General features: G+C 47.3%; 5 protein-coding genes across 5 annotated transcripts; 4 read left to right on the top strand and 1 right to left on the bottom strand.

The window, feature by feature from the left end:
• Nucleotides 1-79: 79 nt before the first annotated feature.
• On the top strand, nucleotides 80-853 carry J7337_012212 (uncharacterized protein; the record flags this gene model as incomplete). The annotated part of the gene is made up of 2 exons (XM_044829742.1): nucleotides 80-454; nucleotides 500-853. The coding sequence occupies 2 exons, from the start codon at nucleotides 80-82 to the stop codon at nucleotides 851-853; spliced, it is 729 nt and encodes a 242-aa protein (XP_044674658.1).
• A 1,431-nt stretch (nucleotides 854-2,284) lies between these two features.
• J7337_012213 (uncharacterized protein) lies at nucleotides 2,285-4,023 on the bottom strand (the record flags this gene model as incomplete). Its single annotated transcript, XM_044829743.1, has 5 exons — nucleotides 2,285-2,721; nucleotides 2,777-3,373; nucleotides 3,424-3,492; nucleotides 3,547-3,637; nucleotides 3,685-4,023. 5 exons carry the CDS (start codon nucleotides 4,021-4,023, stop codon nucleotides 2,285-2,287), a joined length of 1,533 nt encoding a protein of 510 aa, XP_044674659.1.
• A 2,143-nt stretch (nucleotides 4,024-6,166) lies between these two features.
• J7337_012214 (uncharacterized protein) lies at nucleotides 6,167-7,218 on the top strand (the record flags this gene model as incomplete). Its single annotated transcript, XM_044829744.1, has 3 exons — nucleotides 6,167-6,391; nucleotides 6,439-6,606; nucleotides 6,700-7,218. 3 exons carry the CDS (start codon nucleotides 6,167-6,169, stop codon nucleotides 7,216-7,218), a joined length of 912 nt encoding a protein of 303 aa, XP_044674660.1.
• A 1,125-nt stretch (nucleotides 7,219-8,343) lies between these two features.
• Nucleotides 8,344-10,227, top strand: J7337_012215 (uncharacterized protein; the record flags this gene model as incomplete). The annotated part of the gene is made up of 1 exon (XM_044829745.1): nucleotides 8,344-10,227. The coding sequence occupies one exon, from the start codon at nucleotides 8,344-8,346 to the stop codon at nucleotides 10,225-10,227; it is 1,884 nt and encodes a 627-aa protein (XP_044674661.1).
• A 773-nt stretch (nucleotides 10,228-11,000) lies between these two features.
• Nucleotides 11,001-12,011, top strand: J7337_012216 (uncharacterized protein; the record flags this gene model as incomplete). The annotated part of the gene is made up of 1 exon (XM_044829746.1): nucleotides 11,001-12,011. One exon carries the CDS (start codon nucleotides 11,001-11,003, stop codon nucleotides 12,009-12,011), a length of 1,011 nt encoding a protein of 336 aa, XP_044674662.1.
• Between the last annotated feature and the right edge of the window lie 2,834 nt (nucleotides 12,012-14,845).

The following is a 14,845-nucleotide window of genomic DNA, read 5'->3' on the forward strand; positions in this document are numbered from 1 at the left end:
ACATGAAGGTATATAGTTCACTGAGGGGACAGATCTGTTCATTCCAACGGTCAAGTTCTCTGATCATTACTATCTCATCATGAAGTTCCTGCCCCTTGCTGCAAGCGTTCTGACTCTTTTCGGAGGCGTTGAGTCCAAGAAATCGCCCTTCTTCATCTTGACAGGTGACTCTACCGTTGCCACCGGTGGCGGCTGGGGCGATGCCCTTCTGAACAACACCAAGAAGCTCGCAAGCGGTATCAACATCGCCAAGAACGGTGCAACGACTGTATCTTTCCGATCCCAGGGCTTATGGGATACTGCTCTCGCGAATGTAAAGAGTCATAAGAAAGATCACGAGGCTATTGTCACGATTCAGTTTGGACATAATGACCAGAAGACTCTTACACTGGAGGAGTACTCAAATAACCTTGCTGTTATGATTGGTGAGGTTGAAGAGGCTGGAGGCACCGCTGTAAGTTTGGCATTATGGTAAAGGTGCAGTAACTGATTTTTGCAGATCGTCGTTACATCCCTTACCCGTCGTACCTTCAAGGATGGGAAAGTCGTTGAGAATCTCAGCAACGAGCGCGATGCTGCAATCGCTGTAGCGAACAAAGCTGGTATCAAGTACCTTGATCTTAATACCGCGAGCACCAAGTATGTCAACGCCATTGGACAAGAGAATGCCGACAAGTATAACGAGATTGAGGGAGACCGCACTCATCTCAACTTCTCTGGAAAACTGGTGTTTGGAAGGATTGTGATGGATTTGTTGGTTGAGAAGAGACGTGATCTGGCACGGTACATTAAGACGAACAAGAAGTTGAGTCAGCTTATCAGAGATGGGATTTATGCTACTGGAGCGGAGTGATTCTATGGAGCATAGCTGAAGACTGCAAATAAAAACGTGGCCGTGTCTCCATGACAAAAAGGCTGAAAGTTATATCGGGCTCATATACTGAACACCGTTACAACTCTGTGCAAACCCCTACCAAATCGGCGTCGGCTGTCCCTTGGTAGCTGTCTTGGGAGGATAAGACACCACAACAGTCGTCAACCAGATCGAGTACCCAAACAAGATGGCTCCTGCAAAATACATGATAGGCTGATCAAAAATCTCAGGTAAGACGACAGCCCCCAAGCTGAACGGGGCGAATGTCCAGATGACGCAGGCCACGTTGGTAAGACAGAACCCAATAGAGAGACCGTTGCGTGAGCCACGAAACAGATACTCGTGTGTCGGCCCGACGATCAAAAGGACATTAGTGAGTGCTCCTGTGAGCATGAAGCTACCTGCGCCGAGAAACTCTATCAATATCCAGACCACTGCAAACATAGCCAGCTGCAGAAAGGAAGTGTACGTCAAGATCGATGAAGTAGGGGGCTGTTTTCCAAAGAGGGGTGAAAAAGTGGCGATGCGGTCTTTGGGGCTCTGGATGGTATACCACATGCAGAATATCTCGAGACCTGCCTAGACAGCTAGTGAGAATGAGGTTGAGAGGAAGAACCAGTGGTAATCGTAGCGGGGCGCCGCTTCGGCGAAGAGGTAAACGAATGTCAGTTCGTGCGCGACGTAAAAGGTTTGCATCCAGAATGGTATGGGACCTTGACCTTCCCGGATGAGACGTCTTATGGCGTAGGCGTATTGTAGAAAGCCGATTATGAAGCATGCGTTTGTGGCGATCATAACAGGGATGTTGTCGAATTGGAGACTCTCCGCGATGCGTCCATAGTAGTCGATATTCATGATGATCTGTCTGGACAAGACAAAGGTGGTGAGAATTTGCGAGTCTGGTTTGCAATAAACAATTTTCCTTATTGATGTACAATATTTATCGTATTAACTACTGGGTAGAAAACAGCTTTATATATCATCAACTGCGGTAGTGTGCCAGTACATCGGGTCCCAAGATCAACTGCCGACATGGGTGCTCGTCAGGGCCCGAAAATCCTGCATCTCGGCTCACTAAAATAACCCGAGAGCCCGTTATGCTTTGGCTAGAAAGTAGGGGTAAAGAGTTTCCCGATTTTAGAGGGTTCGTCCTCTTAGGTCCTCTAAGGAGGTCTGTTTATGCCGGAGAATTTTTAAATCCTCTGATTGGTGCATCGTATTTGGCTCGGTGCGCGTATTGTGTTACGATAATTAATCGGGACGAGACGGTCATTTGACGAGCGGCTTTTTAAAAGAGCGAGTGAGATAAAACGAATGTTGTTAATTTTGGTGAAACTAGTATACAAGTGACTCATCCTGACTTCAACCCGTAGTGTTCTCAATTGATGCATAGGACAAAGAACCATCGCCCTATGATTGGGAAAGAGAATCAATGTCCAACTCCTCAGTTCGACGTCGAACCAGTATATCCGAAGAAAAATCGCCAAGCAGCTTAAATCCAGAGAAATATGGTTGCGGCTTGCAACCCTCTGGCAGCTTCCAGTCATACTTGAGTAACAGATGACACAGCAAGATCTTGATCTCATTGGCGGCAAAGAAGCGTCCAGGACATGCGTGGATACCATGCCCGAAACCAAGATGTTCGGTGCTGGTGCTGACGAGATGGGCTTTCCTGTCATCGCCTGTCTGACGCATCTTCACAAAGCGATAGGGGTCGAAGGTAAGTGCGTTGTCGTAAGTGTCGGAATCCCACATGTGCGACATATTCCCGATGATCTTTTCGCCCTTCTTTAGCATGTCGCCATTGGGAAGCGTGACATCTGCCGTGGCTGTTCTCCTGAATGCACCTTGACATGAATGTTAGTGGGTTTGATGTTGACGAGTACTAGAAATTTGACTCACCGAGTAGAATTGGTCGTAGTCTTTGGGACTCCTTGACCACGCTGTCCATCAACTTCAGGTTGTACATCGCCCCCTTAGTCAAGCCCCCTTCAGCAGTCAAGACCGTGATAATCTCCTCCCTCAGCTCCTGAAACAGCTCAGGATGCTGACAAAGGTTAAGAAGCGTCTCAGCGAGTAAGTCGGATGTGGTATGGTACGCAACGATCGAAACAGCAATCTGCTCTTTCGCCGGATCATGCTTCTCATACTCCCTCTCAAACCATTCAAGGGAGTCATCAAAAGGACACGGTTTCCCTTCAGCCAGTGCCTTCTGCTTGATAGCGTTTCGGCGATCGATATGAGGCTTCAGGCATTGACGCGCCTCGTTCAATTTTGCACGGATAGCCCGGCACTGAGGGAGGAACCAGTGGATGTATGGTCGAAGCCATCGGGGGTATGTACGCAGAATGTGGCCGTAGCCAAAACTCATGAGGGTGTACTCGCTTGAGACTCTGGTCCACTCCTCATCGCGGCAGAGCTCTTCACCCATGAAGATTCGGGAGGATACGCGGGAGACGATGCGGATGAGGTCTTCCTGGGGCTTAACACCGTGCCATTCTGTGAGGTATTAGTTATTTGTCTTCCTAGTCGCCAGTACGGTGAGGTACCCTTTGAGTCAGTGAGACAGTCGCGGATTGCTAAAGCGGATTCCTCAGAGACAGGACCAGTTATCTTCGCTGAAGAATGATCATCAGTAACTAGTTTGGGATAGCTGAGCCAGAGAGACTCACTCAAGGCCTTTGTAATATACTTGTTGATGACAGTCGGCATTTTAGGATCGAATCCAAAGGGGTCGAACCCGGGGATATATTGATGAGCGTCCTTATCAGAATCAGCACCGAGCCATCACTATCAATACCAACCCTTACATCTTTAGTGGGTATGAGAAAGTCGAGTTGTCGGTTACTTTTCAAGGCCTCGACCCACGAGGGAGGAATAACCAGTAGCTTGCCTATCTCGGTGTAAGCCCTGTATGGCTGATCCTTATAGACTTTTCGCGAGTTTGCAAGGAGACTCTTGCTGTTGGCGAGGAACTCCTTGACCACACGCCTATCGCTTAGTTCCAAAGGTTTCTTGGGGATAAGAAATGGATATTTCTCGTCTTTAGTCAAGAACGAAAAGTTGACGACTAAGATTGTGATGAGGGAAATTGCGGAAAGAACCGCATATTGCGGATTCTGGAGGATCGTATCGATGTATGCTGACATCTTGAAGAACTGCCGATGGTGGGATGATGGATTTGAATCCTTCACGGCATTGATGCTATACTTATATCACCTATGAGGTATATATCAAAAGAGTGAGCGACATAGAATGCCCCTCTTCTGTACTGGGCCTCAGTCTCCATTTCACCGGAGCTCTAAGGCGCGAGCCCCGACGTAGGTACGAGAATAACGGCGTTGTAGTCCAGCATGCCAAAAATAGGTGGCACATGTAGCTTGGATTAGTGACTGGGACTATATTGTGTCACCCCAACTGGCGTCTCTCGAATTTCTGATACCCCGAGACACCGAGTCCTTTAGAAAATACCACCACATCGACAATGCGTAAACGAAATAACACATCATATCGGCTCAAAAGGGCTCAACCCCATGATTATCTCCGTCGCAATGTAACGCTGCAGTGGACCAGCCATGAGTGCATGAGCCAATAGGATAATAGGTGTATACGATTATAAGCGAGATTTTCGCCAAGCATTGCCTGTTTAGATGGGCTACGCCTCACAGACCATCGTAACCCACCGTTGCAACGACAGCCAAGCATTGAGGCGCATGGACAATCCATGGAAACTCCGCGGACGGAGAGCGGAATGAGTTAAGGGAGAAAGGGACGAGTCATGGGATGACGAAAAGAAAGGTTGTGAAACAGGAGGAGAGTGGAGAGCGACCAGTTAATGAAAACCGAGCGGAACGGATGTGAAAAGTGAGACATAATTACACTCGGCGATAAGCTTACTACAAGTGCCCGTTTGCTCCATCATTAGAAGGGAGCTACACTTCGAGACGAACTTTATCAAGATCAGCGTAAAATCCGAGCCGTCTCAACTGTCTGATTAACTTCAATACTCGAAAGTTTATCGACGTCAGATCATCACGGGGATATTACGCCGCAGCACTGCAGATGACGAGCAGTCTAACCGCATTGGCTACGCCAAGGGTGATCATCCACCCCCCCATCGGCAGTTTCTTTTTTCCCAGTAGCAAGCGGTTTTTGCACCGTAATACGGCCCGTACCGCATCGATAATCGGATTTCGGCACTGGAAGGGGGTGTGAGGACGGAATTGATTGCGCGGAGGGGGGCTATGATTTTAGCTGAGCCACTGGATATTCTTAATAACGAATGCTGACTGAGGAATTGTATTTTCACATGACGACAGCATGGTCTTGGTGCTGGGTTTTGCTGTTATGTCCGGTTTTAGGGGCGGATCACGTGAAGGTTGCTTTATTCCCGAAAGGTGAGTCTCGACGGAATGGACGAGTGTGACTGTGGTTGAGACTTGTGGCTAAGAGTTTACATTTCATCGAGAACTTGAGAAGAATGTGGCGATCGCCAACTACAATTCTTCTTGCTCTTCCAAAATGGCACTATTGCAGAACTATTTGCTTAGGCGCCGATTACCATGAGATATGGCTTGTCGAAATAGGATCTGGAACTCGATAGTTTAGCCACGATAAGCCAAGTGGCTTGATCTAGACCTCGACTCGCCCTATTAAAGACCTGTGACATGCCGTTTAGTAGAGCTTTAAACGCCGTCAATGTTCCCCATTCTATCAAACAGTGTACTTATTTCAGACACAGTTCCTTAACGTGGCAATATGTCTACCAGCACCATTTCTACGAGTCCTACCGACATTGGACAGGCTCTGATCAATGCATTGAATAACCCAACAAGCAATCTAACGGAATCACTGCTGTTAGTTGAAGACGATGGAAGTATCACAGGCCAAAAGGGCCCTCGGTTTATTCTACAATCTCATGGCTATCTCGGTAGTCATTGTCTACCATGATGCAATCTCGTGAGCTAACATCAAGTTGGCAGATCTAAGGATCTCCCTCATCGCCGGCGTGACCTTTCCCGCGGATACGCCATCTTTCGAGACTTTGTATCCCAAAGCGTCTTTACAGTCATTGAACAGTTTTGATCCTCTCTTATACCAGGTATGTATGTGCTGTAAAGTCAGAACATGTCTGCTTATACACCCTGAAGGAAATAGAAACTGCCATGCTGGACTTTTGGAACTCATGTTATGAATTTAATCAATACGCAGTGTCAGGCTTCTGTAAGTAGACTTGCACAAACAGTATTTTGCGGGCTAACCTATACAGGGACTGTTTTCGCTGAAACGCAAATGCTTTGCCAAGCGCTTATTGACCAACTCACGGGCGCCGGAGAAGCTAGTCTGCAGGGTATGATAAACACGCTGACAAGCCAGACATACTCCCTACCTGGTTCTGAGAACGACTTGGAGTTCAAAGGTGTTGCTCAGAGCGGCAGCGAAATACTCTTGAATCTGAGCCAGCAGGCAGACCAGAGAGCCTACAGCGTTCAGGGCTTGGCAGCCCTTATCGCCTCGGTGAGGAGCCTTATGCGACGGGGATGAATAAGACTGATTTGATACAGCAAGGAAGCAAGATCCAGGCTACGAAACAAGGGATTGATGCCGTCGTGGAGAAGTTTGGATTGTATGATGGCGACAATTATATCGGTACACTTGATGAGACATTTTCGATGATTCAAACAGTTCTCAACAATAGCGTTGAGGCAGCTCAGGCTGCCAAGGATAATTGGGTAAGTCATTGCGAGCGCATACCATGAGTGATTGATCTTTGGTACTTCCACAAGACAATTGATGGGACATTTGACTGACAATCCGTTGTAAAGAACCGTAATATGATGGAAACCAACACTTCTGCTTCTTATATCTGGATCCCCGTTGCTGGCTGGATCTCCGGATCGAACGCCATCATTGCGAAACAGAATGATGTCAGAATGGCATGGGCTGAGTACGAAGCACACATCGCCAAGAAGAGCACTGATACAAACAAGACAGCTTATGCGCTCGTTGGTGCAGTGAATCTGCTATCCATGCAGAATAGGCTCATCTGCGATAGCCTGCAGAGCGTCGGCGTGGCCTTGCAAGAGATTCAGTCAACCTTTGCGGCGATTGGCAATAACCTGGGCCAAGCTGCTACTCTGATGGCGGCTGCGGATGCATCTGTTAGAATTTCTTTGATTGCGAATCAACAAGCTATTCAAGCGGGAATCATCAAGGCTGCGAAGGAAATCCAGGATACTTTGTCTGCGGTCAAAGCGCTTGTCACAATTGATTCGAATATTCAGACGACTGGGATCACTGCGGACATAGCCGCGCCCAGCATCTTTTCAGAAAATCCCAATTAAGAGCAGGGAATATACCAGAGATGGAATATGCAAGAGCGGAATGTTCAAGATAAGATACTGTATTGTCATGCAGTTGATTAGGCTAGACTGAGACGTATATCACGGACCCCAATCCAGCATTGAAATCAGCCCAAGATCGCTGGTGTTAAGCACAGCAATTTCCAAGATAATCAACCTCTTGTGAAAAGCGCATAGCCTCATTCCACATACCATCCATCCGTTGCCAATACGCATCATAGCCTGTAGCAGCCATCAACGCCTCCAGCTGCGGTGTGCGACTTTGAAGTGTCTCCCCATCACGCATGGATAGTATAGGCTGTGCTACAGAAACATATCCACTGCTGTTAATTCTATTGTACGCACTGTTCATTTCGATGATGATGCTTCTCATAGCACCACGATGTCCCAAGATTCTAGTCCTCAGTGTGTATATGTCATGAGTAAGCTTTGTCCCTCGGGGAGCCCTCCTACCATAGGAAGCGAGTCTATCGGCTAGACGTTCTAGCTCGTCCCTCAAGACGTCGAAGCGTTGGGATAGATCGGGGAATTGACTTACGTGGTGCAGAGATGTACGCAGGGACTCTTTCAAACCATATGTAATCTTCATATTGGCGGAGAGAAAAGCTTGTTCGATATTTCGATTTGATAGTCGATGAAATGTGTTGAGGGAGAAATGCCGGGAGAAATGAGAATATCGGAGGGATAGTAAGAATATTTATAGACGTCGAGGTGGCCTTGAGCCCTTTTCACTTTGTAACATCGCTGCTAAGAGCTACTGGATCTCTGCTTTTAATCGGCCGCAATAGAAAAACAAAGGCTCACGATGACGAAGCATTCATAAGTCTACATGAAGATGGGACCAAGATCAAATGCTGGCAATTGGCCCTTTTCAGATGGCCATTCGGTGATCTAGTCACATCGCAATGGGGATTACAAAAAACACTTTTATCACAATTCAGCTGGTGAAGTCTATCACAGCGCTTCTTCGGTTTCGCTTATCTTGATAATCCTCGTACCCATGTTGATCAGCAAGGCTGGACTTACAAGGTTGATACGCCAGTGGAGACTTGTCAGCGCGGGGTAAACAGGGAGGAGAGGAATCAAACCCTCTTCACTAACGTCACAATGGATGTACACACTTTTACTCCCTTTCCATATCAGCCTCTCAAGTCTGACGAGCTAAGACTCCTTCTTGTGGAACCTGGAAACACTGACTTGATACGCGTTGAGCTCAAAACCATTAAATCCCGCACGTCACAAAGATTCTGGGCCCTGTCTTACGTCTGGGGCGCGAGAGAAAACCCCGCCACTATCCTTCTCAACGATCAGCCATTCAGCATCACGAGAAATCTATACAATGCTCTGTATCAGTATCGCCGTCATGTGTTTAATGACTACGGCAGTGATAAGGCAATGATCTGGGTAGATGCCATTTGCATCAATCAGAACGACCAGGTTGAGAAGTCGATTCAAGTTCCCCGCATGTCAGAGATTTACGGTCAATGTGAGCGTGTGTTGGCGTGGTTGGGCCCGGTGGATAATGATGAGGAAATTCATGTTTGCAGATTGGCCGAGAGGCTGAAGCACTTTCAATCACCTGCAAATTCTAACAGTGAAGACCTCACTGAAGATGACCGCATCAAAACGTTCATGAGCTCTGGCCGCTCGAACGAAACTGCAGCAATCGAGGTCGAATCCGTTCGGAAGGCTTTGAGGTTTATCGGTCATCGCCCATGGTTCCGACGTATCTGGATCCTCCAAGAAGCCGTCCTAGCAAAGAAACAGCCAATCTTGCTTTGCGGATCTCACGAGTTGGGATACGAGATCTTCTTCAAGACATGGGTCTTGATGCTGAATCCATCTGAGGATGGGCAGCTGCTCTACTCGTTCATGGCAGAGAACCCAGTCAGGTTCAAAGCTATCGAGCTGGTGTACAAGAACATTCTACAGGCCAGAACTGAAAACACTCAAGAAGAAGCGAAAGATGCTGTGAGTCGGGAAAAGCAATGTGCCCTTGACACGGTGAAATTACTGAATGAGGCCACTGAACTGGAAGCCACTGTGGCTCATGATCGCTTATATGCCCTCATTGGTCTGCTGGCTTGCGACCCTCTACCTCCAGCCCTTCAGCCAGACTACACCCAAACTTTCGAAGAACTCTGCTACAAATTCACAATGTTCATTCTCGAACAAGTCCAAGACATTCGGGTATTGAACTTAGGGACTGTTGGCAATCTTCCAGCTGTCCCATCGTGGACGCCAGATCTCCGAAATAGCTGGACGGCAAGGTCTAATTTGACCCCCAGTCCGGGAAAGTGCTTCAACGTTTCTGAAGATGGAAAAGTTTTAACCATGCCGGCGATTATACTTGGCCAGTGTGTGTCTGTTTCCAAACCCGTCAGGCATGATCCAGATACTGGCCTTGTCTCGCCAAGTTCACTCCTGCAGTTTGACGAAGCTATAGTTAAAGTGGCGGCTGCTATAAGAAGAGTTACACGCATGGAAGTCATGACCGAGTGGTTCAAGTTTCATCTTTCGGACATATACACCGAAGAACGTTTAACTAAGGATCCCATCATCGTGCAGAGAGTCTTGATGGCTTATGTATGCATGGTACACAATCAACCACTCTCCTCACTTGGTACAAGGTTCGGGACAGAGGATCAGTTGCAAGGAGCTTATGGGATGGTTACAGACCCAATTCTTCAGCACAGTATGGTTGGATATAGTAACTTCGTGTTACAAGATGGAACAGTAGGACAGCTGCTTCACAGTGAGGCGGTGGCAGAAGTCGGGGATGCGATTTGTGTTTTTCCAGGTCTATCGACTACTTTTCTCAGGCGAAGAACTGATGGTGGAAAATGCAGGATTGTTGGGCGCGTTTCGAAATGGGAAAGCGTCGGGGCTAGTCTACCTGCGGATCAGCTGGAGAGATATCGTTGCTCATTTGAAGATATGCACCAAGGCAGAAAGCCAGATCACGAGGTTCGAGTCATACAAATTGTATAAAAGAGCAGAACATCAATACCCATATGGACCAGGGTAGCTAGTTGTTATTCGAGCTGATAATGTGCTACATGACACGGGTATCAGATTCGGCAGTGATACATAAGGCAGTGCTACCTAGGTGAGGCTATCCGTATGGTCTTGTTTGCGAAACCCCACTTGATTTCTTCAAGTCCATTTTACTGACAAGCTCGTTATTTCTCTTCAATCTTGTGGAGGTAGAGGCCATACAAGTGACAGAACTTGAGGGGGCTTGACAACATATGAGCACTAAGACTGAGTATAATTTGAGACTAGGAGGATCGCCGAGCATCTAATCATATCCAGTCGTCTGGTACCATGATCGGCCTGCGGGGGGTATCATACAATCGGCACCAAGCAGGCAGGCCTTTGAGAACCGTGGTAACACAACAGCTCGACTCCTGAAAGAATGTGGATATAGTCGAAATTTAGCAAAAAAAAGAGTACCAACAGAAGCGGGGTTTCCCTTATCATGGAACTTTTGTTGCGAATTGTCAGGGTTAAAGAGTGACTCGTAGAGGCCATGTATAAGATCCGCCCAACCCAAGTAGTTGTTTCAGATCCTTGTAGACCAGCATATGAAAGGATTTCCTACTATATCCATATCGTTACTACTTTATTCCACACTTTTGTTCCACATGACCGAGACGTCTCAAGGTAGTCAGCCCATCCGCGGGATCCAGGAGGATTCTATAGCCACCCAAGCCTTTGGCCCAAACACAGTAGCCCATTTCTTGAAGAGAGGAAGATACAGTATGGAGATGGAGGCAGACTGTGAGAATGACCTTCCATTCTTACATCAGAAATTGTACACGATAGCCAAGGCCCAGGAGATACAATATCTAGCAGTTTTCGATTACTGGGTCAACGAGAAGAAATCCGAGATCGATGCACAAGATTCATCCGGCAAAACAGCGCTCCACATAGCTACAGAGTTTCATCTTACTCTGGAGGCAAAATGTCTCGTCAGGGGGGGAGCTGATGTTACTATACGCGACTTCGATGGGCGGCAACCTATTTATCTAGCGTGCATCGGAAGACAAACCGAAATGGTCCATTTTCTTCTTACAAAAGTCAAAGATGTCAACGCTTTATACAACAAAAATGAAACTTTGCTCGCCTCTGCATGTCAAATGGGCCAGCTGGATATCGTTAATCTCCTACTCGAAAACGGGGTTGACGCGAATATCTCTGATGATGATGGACAGACACCCCTGCACTGGGCCTGTTCAGATGACGAAGAAGAGATAGTAGAGCGTCTTCTCCAAGAGGATACATTGAATATCAACGCCGTCGATAAGAAGGAAAACTTGACCCCGCTCAATTCAGCCGTGATAAACGCCCATGCCAACAATGTTTCTCTCCTTCTGCAGAAGAATGCTGATCTTTACATCAAAGATTACATGGATCGGACTCCTCTGATGACAGCCACGAGAGCAAAGAATTTGGAAATTGTTAGGATGATACTTGGACATAAAGTCGGATGGAGAGACGGTTATTTGGAAATCGCCGATGATCGTTCTCTCACTCCTCTTCATGTAGCAAGCAGGCAGGGATCTTGTGAGATTGCATCTGAGATGATCCGCACTGGCGCAAATTGCGATGCTAGATCGCGAGCCGGTAATGATGCTGACTATGAAGACTTTCCTGGATACACACTATTACACCATGCCTGCTCCGAGGATCAGCACGAAATCGGTAGTCTTTTGTTACCAGAGATCCCATTACCAGGGTTTGAGGTTGATGCTAAAGCACAAGATCGGTGAACCCCTTTACACGTTGCAAGTCTGGGGGGCAATGAGCCTATCGTTAAGTTATTGCCTCAAAGAAAAGCAGATGTAAATGCTATGGACGATAAAGGGTACACCCCATTGCATCTAGCTAGTGGTCACGGCATGGGGTAGAAATACTCAATATCGACACTGAAAGTGATGTCACTTGAGGACATGTCTTGCAACGATCCAGACCCCGAGGACGGGTGTTTCGACCCCCAGCCTAGACGGTTTGTACCTGTCATGGAGCTTCTATTACGGCATGGGGCCGACCTAACCGTCAAGGATGAATACGGCGACACAGCTCTGGATCATGCGGCGATAGTTGGGGACAAACCAAGGATTGAAACGCTCTTCAAGTTCATGGAACCAGATGCACTTTCTTGGGCAGATTGGAAGCAAGGCCCGATCCACTCGGCACTGGCTACCGTCCGCACGTTGCAATGAAATGGCTGCTCTCTGAGCGGGTAGTTAAGGAAGCGCCGTTTTGGAAGAACGGTGGAAGAGTTCAAGTCCTTAAGGAGGCGGCCAAAGTGGTAAAGCCCTTTTGTCTTTTGTCGTGAGGTGCCAAGCGAGCACACAATTGCGGTTACCGGGTCTGATAAATGGGCCCGATCCAGTGGGCGGCATACGAAAGACTTCCGTGTGTCTTGTCCAAGCTTATCGATGACTCTGGTCGTGTTGAAGACGTCGGTATGATGATTGATGAGGCATTACGCGCAATATCCAAATCGATTACCAGGGATGAACTCGAGCACGAGCCATCTTGCGAACTCCTTGTCCAAGTTATGTGGATTCTCATCACGAACTCTCAGCGAACACGCAAGAATATGGAAACAGTTAGAGAAGTTTGCAACGTCGTAAGGTACAACGGGCTTGGGGCAATGCCATCTAACATAGGAAAGCCTTGTGACGCATTGCGAAGGCGCGCATGCGATCTCCGAGGTGAACAGAAGAGGCAAAGCAAATTTATCCATCCCGATAAAGAGTCAAGTCAACTCAAGGACAACAGCAAGCTCAACGCAAGCGAACTCTCCAGGGACTGCAAACCTTGGGACCCGAAAGGGAGGACGCAACAGGCAATACAGAAAGGAGTCAAGGGTTGAGACAAGCAAAGAAGTGAAACACCCTACCATCTTGGATACTTTACAGGACATCCTTAAGGACCCGCCTTTTGCTCAAATATCTCGAACTCACAGAGACGAAGTCGACTACAAGCCTCCAGTTCCTGCACCAAATACGAAACAGATAGTTGAGAAGGCCGAAGCAACAGTTGTAGCATTCTTCAGAGCGAAAGGGGAATCTGGCAAAATTAGGAGAAATCGGCCGATAGAGGAAGTTGTTTACGATCTAGGACCTACTGAAGTAGTGGGTAGGGCCATCAGAAGTCTCCTCGACATGACTAAAAGAAGGTCAATGCTTTTCAACAGCAATCTATACTCAAAAGGGAACCTCAAACTCACCTGGGTTCACTTACCGTCAACTAATGTCAGTATTCGTACAAGTATGATTTGAAAGGCTGCTGACTGGAGCTAGATGGTTTGGATGAATGTCAGGGTCCTATTCACAATTCTTGAATAGAACTGAGAATACATAGGTCAGTGTCATGCTGATATTGTTTGATAGGATATTCTAACCGCAATCATGTCACTTGAACGTTACAGCACTCGCGACTACTACAAAGTCAGGTCTTTCTTCAGAGACAGCTGGGTTGAAGTACCCGACAAAGAATCTCGTTCAAGAATGATGAGACCCCGATCTGTGATCAGACCGATGGAAGACACAACAGAGCTCAAGCCAAAAGAGGAGCAGACAACGGAATCAAATTCATCCACAGCTAAAGATGGAGGAGAATGATAGCGGAGGGTCAGATACCATGGGGGAAGAGATCAGGTCTGCTGAATCAGAGGATTAGAAGATTCACGATGACTGGATCTCCAATTTTGATCAGCTTCCGAAGAAGCCGCCTGGATTTGTGCTTGTATCTGCTATCTATATTTGTTGATTATTAAGCAAGGTTTCCAGAGACTAATAACCTCTTCTAGATGCCATACCTTTCTTATTCTACACACTGTAAACATTGGGATTGTAACTGGCCCGAGATGACTGGGATCTGAAGCAGAGACATGACCATTATGAGGACTTGTTGAATACTTATAAGGGAAAATATAAATAACAACACGGTTCGCCAACTCTTTATGGATGGCACTACCAATTCGCCCAAGAAGACAATGAAGCAATGCACGACCAAAGCTGTAGGAACGAGAGCCAGGTCGTGAGCAAGTATCTCAGAGAGGATGAAAGGGGAGACGATATTGGCGTTGACAGAGAGCCTAATCAGTGGACAGTTGTGCGTGTGAACCAACTCTGGATCTAGACTATCTCTGCGGGTATGTGGTGTTAGACCTGCAGTCAAGTCTTGAGCTAACCTGGAGCATAAAGATTGGGTCATCACTGCTACATCATCGCCATTAGACGGCAGCCCTGATATACTCGTCGAAGAGATTCTCAATTCTTTGAGCAAGCAAGGAGAATACGGCGGCAGCGGCGTACAACCTGTGTCAGCCGCTGAACTAGTGCCAACGATTATTGACCTTTGCATCAGCTCTTATGAGAGAAGGCCAAACGACGGCGAACGTCTGTCCATTGGTCAAACCTTTTCTCACTATATCAACAGAATAGTAAGTCATTAACCAAACACCCCATGTCAAACATTGACAAGGTTTTAAGGCAGGAAGGAAACAGCTCTATTCGATGACTTCCGTGCATGGTCACCAAGCGAACATCGACAGAAGAGAAAACCAAAGGACAAAGGTAAAGACTGTTCC

The sequence above is a fragment of the Fusarium musae genome, chromosome 10 (genome assembly GCF_019915245.1).
Source record: "Fusarium musae strain F31 chromosome 10, whole genome shotgun sequence".
Classification (NCBI taxonomy): Eukaryota; Fungi; Ascomycota; class Sordariomycetes; order Hypocreales; family Nectriaceae; genus Fusarium; species Fusarium musae.